Consider the following 10,285-nt stretch of genomic DNA (forward strand, 5'->3'; position numbering starts at 1 on the left):
TGAATTACTAATTCCTCTGAGGGTGTATTATGTTTCCAGCATTGTGTGAATGCTATCCTTGTTCCTGTCAATTTATGTAGTAAAATATGTTTAATCTTTTTCCTATATTTCCCTTTAATTACTCCCGACAAGAACAACTCCAGTTTAAACTCTTATCTGATCTTCCACTATTTCTTGTATCCAACTTGGTTCTTATTTTTCTACTTGCATTTTTTTACATGCTTTCGAACTGCTAGGTTGGCAGAAACTGAGACAAGGGATGGGAGCTCACTCCGTTACGTGGCGCTAGGGACTCGAACTGCTGAACTGCAGACCTTTCGTTCGACAAGCTCAGCGTCGTAGCCACTGAGCCACCGCGTCCCTAGGGCCTGGAGGGGGACAAACACTGTGCAGGGACCTCGGCCGTTTGGCAGGAAGTGGGATAACCCCAACTGGCCTTGTCCAGAGCTCCTGTCCCACCCACCCCGTTATCATCTGGATTTCAGACCTAGAACCTACCAGGCAGCTGCCGTCTTCCTTGGCTCCGCAGTCACAAAAGAACGATCCGTATTTCGCGTATGAAATCTCGTGGTCCTTGTGGCAAACCTTGGCACAGACGGTGCACACACCAACACCGTCAACCATCTTACAGGTGTGGCAGTGATACCTGCCAAGGTAGGAACAGAGAGCAGCCCGGGGACGGGGGGGGGGGGGGAAAATGATAAATGAGTGCTTTGTGATAAAGCAGACAAAAAGACACACCTGGGTCGGTTAGACCAGCAGCCCCCATCATTTTTGGGGCATCAGGGACCAGTTTTTCCACCGACAGAGGGAAATTTTTCCGCCAACTGGAGGGAGGGAACATGGTTTGGCATGCAGCCAGCCTCCCACGGATGGGGCTTGGCTTGTTTGTGCGGGCCGGTTTCTGGCATGCCGTGGACCGCAGGGTTGGGGACCCCCGGTTTAGGCAGCAGGGGAAGCTCACCAGTGCTGGTTCATGAATTCCTTCTGCGTGATGGTAAAGGTACAAAGTTTGTTGCAGAGAGAGTCTTCGTCCTGTATGGTGCACAGAAGGAAACAGCTTTCGTAAGACTTGCCCAGGGTGGCTTCCCTCAACACCTACTACTCACAACTGGTACCCTTTCTGCTGTTAAGTGAGACATTTGTGAGTGAGTTGGCCCCATTTTATGACCTTCCTTGCCACCGTTACTAAATGAATCCCCGCAGCTAAGTCAGAAATAAATATAGTGGATGCTAGAAATGAAGAAGGAAAGAGGAGATCTTTTATCGCTTACGCTGAACTTGGGACAAAGCCAAGAAATATTGGAGTAGGGTGCATATCCTGATGCAGAAGATTGTCAAAGTGATTCATAAAGACAAAAACCAGAAGCGTTTTTTTCTTGGGTTTAATGGAAAAAGACTTGGAAAAAATGTTTGGAACTTTGGAGCTATATATGTTGAGGGCAGCAAGATTACTTTACGCCCAAAAATGGAAGGACGCTTTGATTCCCAAAACGGTCGAAGGGCTGCGAAAGCTGATGGAGTTGGCAGAGGTGGCTAAACTGATGGCTTGGATTGAAGAAAAAGACAGAATTTACTTTTGCTGCTGATTGGAAACTGCTGCTGGAGGTGGGGTGGGGGTGAAACTTTGATTTTGGGTTTTAACCGATGAGATAGATTTGTTACCGTATTTCCCCATGTATAAGCCACCCCTTTTTTCCAAAATTTTCAAGCCCAAAAGTAGGGGTGGCATATACAAAGCAGGTACACTTTTTATACGTGAAAAATGCATAAAATAATAAAGTAGGAATAAACTGGTTTTCCAGCAGTATGCTATACTTTTTGTAAAAATTGTACGTGATGATACGATTACGAGTGCGAGTACTGCGATAGAAATGCATACGCTAGGCATCGGCCTGAATGCTTCGTTCCTACTCTCGTTCCGATCCGTAGATTGCTAGCGTCTCCCACTTTCGGCATCATGACCGAAGTTGTAGATCTAGACGTCGAATTTTGTTTCTTTGTAAATTTTCTTTCTTCATAACTTGTTTCTCTAATAAAATATTTTTTCAAAACTTCACAGTCCAAAAATTGGGGGTGGCTTATACAAAGGGTGCTTATACATGGGGAAATACGGTATTATAAAAATGGCTGGTTTATATTATTACGTAAAAATAAAAAGTTGAGCTTTGATTCTCTTATTCTACTGCCCCGAAGGGAAAGGAAGCCAATGCCCTTTCTTTCTTCTTTCTACACTCTTCCCTATCGTTCCTGCTATTTTCTTTGGCATTTTTGTATTCTGTATTCCTAAACAATAAAAGATACTTAACGGTCCAGCTTGCTGGGTTTCCTGTCCCGCTTACCGAGTCTTCGGCCTGCGAGTCTTCCTCCTCCACAGCCAGTTCCTCCACCCAGTCAGAGTCCACTTCGATGGCCCGCTCTTCTCCGTCAACCGAGAGGTGGCAGGTGCCCTGGCTGTTGCTCTGGCTCAGGGCGTTGGTGACGTCAGCCAGGTAGGAGACGATGTGGCAGGTGCACTCCAGGATGGTCACGTGCTGCAAGAGAAGGGAAGGGATTTTACCTGCCTTTCCTAACAAACGCAGAAAGACCAGCAGGCAGGCAAGGGGAGTTTAGGTTACATCCTTGATTTAGGATCACAATCATCTTCTTCTAACGATCCCATAATCCCTTGCAGGGTGGAGTCTTGGGCAACTGAATGGAGCTAAGGGTTTACTGGCCAGATTCCCTTCCTGTCGCCAATGAGGAGTTTTGTTCAGCAGATAATATTCTAATTGTGCCCAGAGAGAAAAATATCGGCCTCTACCTAGGATCGAACTCACAGCCTCTTGATTGTGAGGCGAGAGCTCCACCTCTAGGCCACCGCACCACTCGACTTAGGACCAAATTTCTGCTGTAAAGCGAGACAGTGGCTAAGTGAGTTTTGCCCCCATTTTATGGCCTTCATTATCACAGTTGTTAAGTGAATCACTGCAATTAAGTCAGCAACCTGTTTGTTAAGTGAATCCGGCTTCCCCGTTGACTTTGCTCGTCAGAAGTCAAAAGGGGATCACGTGACCCTGGGACTCGTCACAAATACAAGTCAAGTTGTCCAGGGTCCGAATTTTGATCCCATGGCCGTGGGGATGCGGCATGTTTTTCGCCTAAGTGCGAAAAACAGCCCTGAGTTACTTTTTCAGTGGCGTTGTAACGTTTGAACTGTCACTAAATGAATGGTTGTTAAGTCGAGGACTACCTGTAAATGTTGCCTGAGGACAGTCGGAAAGCCAAGCCCATCCTTTGAAAAAGAAACTAGACTGGGTGATACAAAGATCTGTGATGACCCAGGGTGGGATACAAAACAGGTGAAGCCCCCTTTTATTCCTTCCCTTTGCTTCAAAGCTCCAAATATCCTTGACTGGAGACAAAAAACTCCCCCACGAACAGTTACAAGAAGGAGGAAATGCCATTTAAACTAAAAACGCCTATAAATTATAAAGAGTAAAAACAACAGAAACCACACTGAAGCAATTAAGGGAACCAGGCAAGATAAGCGCTTGAAGACGTCCACAGATATCAGAACACACACTGGGAAGGAAACCAAACTCGGAGAGGAACGACAGACTAGAGATATTTCCATGCTTTGTTTCCGGCACTGGCCCATGCGCATGTCTGTCCTTTTAACCAGTTCTCACAGCTGCAGCCCATGAAGGGGATCAAGGCCCTTTCCTTCCCCGTAGACCACGCCATTCCCATCTCTACCTTATCCTCTCCTCCCTGTGTGTCCTAGGATGAAGAGGGGATGGGCCTGGGTCTTCCTGGGTCTGCCCAGCCGGCCTCTGCCCCTCCCCAGCCTCCTCCACCACCTCCAGAGCCACAGACTCCCTGTCGGCTCTTCCTCCTCTTCCTCGGAGTCAGTCTCCAACAGGGGCGTGACAAGATCACTTGCCAAGATGTTGCCTTCTAGAGCAGAGGTGGCCAACTTGTGGTCCGTGGACCACTGGTGGTCCATGAGAAAACTGTGGTGGTCTGCAGCGCACCCATGTCTGCAACAATACCGGTGGCGGATGGACTGATGCTCGTGGGTAGGGAGGGTGGTGCGCAGGAAATCGCAGCATCAGAGCCCTTCCCGGGTGTCCCCTGGCCTGCGACGGGGTGGGGAGGAAAGGAACCTCTGAACTGATGTTGTGTGCTGCCTAGGCGCACCGAGGAGGCCGAGCGGCTGCCAGCGATGCCCTCAAAGTGAAGGTGCTGCAAAGGGGAGACTCGAACCCTCCTCTCCAGGAGCCACAAAGCGCACACCGCCCTTCTGGCAGCTGCCGAGTGCTTCCTCCTTGCTAGAAGCGCTCACAGGCCCAGCGGGGAGGCGGCGGCTTGGCGGCTGCCAGCGAGGGAGGCAGGAGGCAACACCAGTTCAGAGGTTCCTCCCCCCACACCCCCGTCGCAGGCCAAGGATCTCCCGGGAAGGGCTCCGATGCCACGATCTCTTGCGTGCATCAGTCCATCCGCCGCCGGTATCACCCGCTGCCCCACCTCCTGCCAGCCACCTGGTCTTCAGCACGTGGCTCGTCAGCCTCCGGACATCCGATTCTCACCATCGAGCACCAGTTCAGAAGTTCCTTTCCCCCCGACCCCCACAGACAGGGGGGAAGAGAGAGAGATATGAGAGAGAGATTTAAGATTATGGGTTTGGAGGTCCCTGAGGTCCAAAAGGTTGGCGACCCCTGGTCTAGAGGAGCCTTACCTTGCCGTGCATGACGCTGGCGTTCATTTTCTCAATCACGTTCTTCTGAGACAGATATTTCTTGCTGAGAAAGGAGAGAAAAAAGGCTTGAAGGGGGAACGAGGCTCCATCCCACACCGGAAGCCCCAGGGCCTGAACTGGGACTTTCCCCAAGGAACTGTCCCTTCTGAGGAGCTGGAGCACCACAAGACCCCTCCTCTCCCTCGGGCAGAGTTCCCAGCTGGGAGAAAGCCCACCCACCCCCCATCCAGCTGCCTCCCCTCACTCAAGTAACATCAGTAGGGCAGCCACGTTCTGGTCAGCCGCTCTCCCGGCACCTCTTACCATCTCCCCAGCCAGTCCAGCGCTGCGCTGTGCAGCTGGAGGTGACCGGCGCCTTGTCCGGCCCCGGCCAGGGTCGCCATGACCACCATAAGCTCTGGGAAGCCAGTCCCATCTCCGTTTGCCAGCATCTCGGTGGCCATGGGAATGAGGGTGCTCAGGAGGACGGTGCAGGCTCCCTCGCCGACTTGGCTGGAGTGGGGAAAAGGAGGGTAAGACACCTCACGGAGCGGCCCAGGGGGCACGTTTTAACGGTGGCATCCCAACTAAGCAAGGGTGGGCTCTGCAGTCCCAACTGTTCTGGCCCAGCTCCCCAAACACAACAAACCCTCTGACGTGAACTCAAAGATTCCTTTGATTAGGAGTGTCAGCAGCCCTGGCAAAGCTTCTTTCTCACCGCAGGCTAATGAGTCTGTCCGGCAGGGAGATGCGTAGTTGTCTACCACAATCTATTCATCTCCGCCCCCTGCCTTTTATACCCAGAGCTAGGATGGGGCTTCGCTAGCAGTGTTGGCTCTTCCGTCCCAAGGACCGGCCCATAGATTTCCACTGCTCTCCTCTCCTCTGCCTTCTGCTCATCTGTGCATCAGGCACTGGACCCAGCTGTTCCTCCTCTTCCTCATCAGCCTCCTCCAGACCTGGGGGCTGTTAACTCTTCATCTGAGGGCTGACGGATGGCCCAGGCTCCGCCTCTCTCTCTCTCTCTCTCTCTCTCTGCCAGCTCCACTCCCTCTTCCCCCTCGGGGCTCTCAGGTTGCCCTGATGCCGTCCCTGACTCCCACGTTTCCTCCTCCTCTAATTCGGCTGCTGGAGGGGCAAGCAGCCGACAGGCCACAACACCATCCCCCTTGCAATATCAAGGGTTTTCAATTCAATATACAGAACGTGAAGGATGTGTTCATTTTCAAAGTCATAATGTACACTGAAGATGGTATTTAATTTCGCTGTACGAGGTGCAATGACAATAAACTAAACGAAATGAAACAAAGTGAAGCGAAGCAAAGTGAAGCAAAGCTAAACTAAACTAAACTTGGAGCTCCCGGGGAGCCTGGGCCCATTCACACCTGTTCTCCCGCACGATGTAGGTGGTCAGGAGTTGGAGCAGCTGCCTGTTCTCCTGCACCATCTCCAGCTGGTCCGACTCCTTCGGGGGAGAGGTGGTCATACGGGTCAGCCAGGCCTGGAGGCGGGCAGGCTCCACACACGCCAGCTGCGCCAAGGAGCCACACAAGCGCAGAAGGCTGGGGTTGGGGCTCTTCTCAGCTAAACGGGGGAGAGAGGGGGGGAGAGTCAGACATTGCTAGAGAGCGGCTTCTGAGGCTGTCTCAAAGGCCGAGGTTCAGGAAAGACCAAATCCCGTTTATATTTTTTTTAAAAAAAACCCACCCCCTAATTTTGGAGGGAGAAGATCATTTCCTACATGGGCCCAAAGCTTTGCCATACAAAGGACAGTGCAAATCTGCCAGGGGCTGTTTATTTAGCCGCTGACACCCTGTTCCCCTGCCAAGAGGAACCCTTTATGCCGGGAATGCCACACACAAGTCCTGCGGGACGGATCCGGCCTGCAATGTGGTCAGATCCGACCCGCAGGGCTGTCCGAGAAAGTGTAAGGTGCCGGCCCACCTGGCTTCAGCCCAGTCTATCCAATGCAAAGGGGAAACATTGGGCCAGCATGGTCTACTCAGTGCAAAGAGGAAACATGCCAGCAGTTTGGGGAGTGGCGTCAAGCGGGCCATGCCCACCCAGTTGGCCACACCCACCAATGTCGTCCCCCCATGTCAATCACAGCCCTGATGCTGCCCTCAATAAAATTTGAGTTTGACACCCCTGCCTTATGGGTATCTAGCACTCACTTAGCTGGAAGAGCTTGGTGAAGAATTTCAGAACCCGGTTGCAGAACTTGGCCGAGAGGTTCTCGTTGGCGGTCGCCATCATGATCTGGACCAGCTCTCCACTGGATGGGAGGAAACACCCGGAGGCAAAGAAGACATGAGAAGGGGTTCTGGCCTTGAGATATCCGCCTTCTCCGGCTACCTGCCCTGTCACTCGTGAAGATGGGGGTTCAAAGACAGGATTTCCCCTTTCCTGGGGTGCCCATCCCTTAAGAGACTTAGAATAACTTCATTGCCACTTTGAATGTACTCTGAGCGGCATACATTAAAATGAAATTTCCTCGCCTACAGCTCTCAAAGGGTCACCACCTACAATATACGCTACATAAACACGACTAAATCAACAAATCAATAAATATTATGCATATACCCGCATAGCCATTTATATTCTATGTCGTAGAGAAACAACACAGCCTAGTTCAGAGGCATAAAAACGAATCTTGCAACTTTGCCAGACGGAGGGCTCAGGGAATGAAGCCATTGCAGAATCGAGAAATCCTGCTGGAAATATTCTGGAACCTTCTCCCAGAGGGGAGGAGCAACAGGAGCAGGTCCTGAAGTGGGCAGGTGGGACCCAAGCTACTATAATTTCTTTTTTTAAAAAAAATATTAAAACCTTTATTGAAAATTGAAACATTAAAATACAAATAAATCTAAAAAAAATAAGTTTGTACAATTCTCCATCATTCTTTGACAGTACTAAAAATCTACATACGTTTTCGTACATTTCTAATTAATCATATACATATAAACATTTGTATCTCGCTCTGATCTATACATTTCATATTCCTACTATCTATCCATCGATACCAGTTATCCCAAATTGAGTAATATTCTGAGTCTCCTTCACTGTTTAATTCTAGAGTGAGTTTGTCCATTTCTGCACGATTGAAAAGTTTTTGGATCGCTAAACAATTGGCCGGTGTATAGTGGCCATTTCCCAAGATGGCGCGAGTGCCATTCTCGCTGCTGTGGGGGATGTGTAAAATCAAATATTTAATCTTTTTTAGGGTACTTTCCCTTAATAATCCCCAATAGAAACAATTCTGGTTTCAGTTCTATTCAGCAATGTGCAATTTCAATGAACCACTTTTGTATTTTGATCCAGTATTTTTTAATTTCTGGGCAAAGACACCATACATGGAAAAAGGTACCTTGCACCTATTTACATATCTAACAATTAGGGTTTAAATTTGGATACATTTTTGCAAGTCTTATTGGGGCTAAATGCCAACAATAAAACATCTTATATTGGTTTTCTTTATGTTTATTTTATTTATTTATTTGATTTGTCAATCGCTTACAAGGTAATATATGCAGCAGATTTTGTTAATGTATAGTTTTTGTTCCAAATTTTTCCCCAGTCTTTTAGCTCAATATTGTATCCTCAAGCTACTATAATTTCTAAACTGCCCCCAAAGTGGAATAAATCCATTTAAAAGATGCACTTATGCCATAGGTGTCCAAACTTGGCCACTTTAAGACTTGTGGACTTCAACTCCCAGAATTCTATGCTGGCTGGGGGGTTCTGGGAATTGAAGTCCACAGGTCTTAAAGTGGCCATGGTTGGGACACGCCTGCACTATATAAAGACGGTGATTAAAAAAAACCCCAATGCTGGGAACATTTCAGAAGTGCTGATAAAGCAGGAAAAAGAAGAACAGGCAGTTCTCGACTTAGAACAGTTCATTTAGTGAACATTCGAAGTTACAACGGTATTAAAAAAACAACTTATGACTGTTTTTCACAGTTATGACTTTTGCACCATCCCCTTGGTCACATGATCAAAATTCACATGCTTGGCCGTTGGTTCAGACTTATGACGTGTCTCAAGATCATCAGCAAAATTAAAGGGGGAAGCCAGATTCACTTTAACGACCGGGTGACTAACTTATCGACAGCTGTGATTCACGTAACAGTGGAGGTGAGAATGGCCATAAAACAGGGCAAAGCTCACTTATCAAAGGTCTCACCCTTAGCCGCAGAAATTTGGGGGGCTCAAATTGTGGTCGTAACGGCGAGGACTGCCGGCAACTCACCTTTCCGCAAAGAAATCCTCCATGGCTTTCCGGGCCTGGCTGCTCTCCAGCTGTTTCTCCAGATGTTGCAGACATTCCTCCAAGATGGCTTCGTCGAGGCCACTAAGAGACAAAGGGGAGAGCTGTTCTTGGGAAGCGCTTCTCCGGGAAGTTGAGAGTAAACAGAGAGCTGGAATAACCCTGATCTGAAGTCGCTTCAGGTGGGAAGCTTTCTGGTTTTTCTCTGAGGAAATTTTGTTCTCATCCAAGAAGGGATGAAGCTTCTTGGATGAGAAGCAAAACGTCTTCAAGGAGAAACCAGAAAGTGCAGCGGCCTCTTGAAAAAAGCACCTTTGGGACAACTATGACCAGGAGGGTACTGAGAGGTCAACTAAAAAGTACTTCTGTGGTCATGTTAGTTGCCACCAGAAAGGAAGTGGGGGAAAGCAGTGCATTCCTGGAATGCTTCAGATAATTGCTAGGTAGCCAAAGCTGTTGGCACGCAAGATTATTACTGGAGAACACGATGGGTGACTCTTGGCTATGGGTGTGTCCCATTGGGGGAAAGACCGAGGTCAAAGGGGAAATTAATGACGTATCTTAGTGTTGGCTGCACCCAGGTAACACCGACATGGTCACTACTAATAAATCAATTTTTTTTACTCTGTGGCTAGAGAGTTATGATTTGAATGGGGGTGGATTTGTCAGAGCCCTGACGTGAGAAATCTCCACAGACATTCAGGTGGATGTTGTGGTCTGTCGGCCTCCGGCCCCTCCAGCAGCTGAATCAGAGGAGGAGGAGGAGGCGTGGGAGTCGGGCTCATCATCAGGGCAACCTGGGAGCTCCGAAAGGAAATGGAGCTGGCAGAGAGAGAGAGAGAGAGAGAGAGAAAGACAGAGAGAGAGGGAGGCGGAGCCTGGGCTTTCTGTCAGCCCTCAGGTGGAGAGTCAACAGCCCCCAGATCTGGAGGTGGCTGATGAGGAAGAGGAGGAACAGATGGGTCCAGTGCCTGACAAGGCAGAGGAGAGGAGAGCAGTGGAAATCTATGGGCCGGTCCTTGGGCTGGAAGAGCCACCGCTAACCAGAGTGGAGCCCTCGCTCTGGGGATGAAAAGGCAGGGGGCAGAGAGGAACAGGTGTGGCAGACAATTTATTCGTCTTCTGGCTGCCTGGACTTGTTAGACTGCAAGATAAAACTTTTTTGCCGGGACCGCCGGCATTCCTAATAATGGAATCTTTTGAATTCACGCCAGAGGGTTTGTCGTGTTTGGGGAGCTGGTTCAGAACAGTGGGGAAAGCAAAGGAAGCGCTCACCTGTTTGGGTCGGAGTGGTT

General features: G+C 49.3%; 1 protein-coding gene across 1 annotated transcript in view; it reads right to left on the minus strand.

Moving 5' to 3' along the window:
• UBR4 (ubiquitin protein ligase E3 component n-recognin 4) overlaps positions 1 to 10,285 on the minus strand; it is a 128,616-nt gene that overhangs the window by 89,679 nt on the left and 28,652 nt on the right. The window contains 9 exon segments of the mRNA XM_087914818.1: positions 499 to 646; positions 965 to 1,035; positions 2,343 to 2,534; positions 4,721 to 4,784; positions 5,045 to 5,233; positions 6,106 to 6,304; positions 6,895 to 6,995; positions 8,973 to 9,074; positions 10,266 to 10,285. The exon segment at positions 10,266 to 10,285 is cut by the window's right edge and continues 190 nt beyond it. Coding sequence (XP_087770944.1) covers positions 499 to 646; positions 965 to 1,035; positions 2,343 to 2,534; positions 4,721 to 4,784; positions 5,045 to 5,233; positions 6,106 to 6,304; positions 6,895 to 6,995; positions 8,973 to 9,074; positions 10,266 to 10,285 — 1,086 coding nt within the window.

The sequence above is a fragment of the Pseudonaja textilis genome, chromosome 18 (assembly GCF_049901715.1).
Source record: "Pseudonaja textilis isolate UNSWEBS1 chromosome 18, rPseTex1.2, whole genome shotgun sequence".
NCBI lineage: Eukaryota > Metazoa > Chordata > Lepidosauria > Squamata > Elapidae > Pseudonaja > Pseudonaja textilis.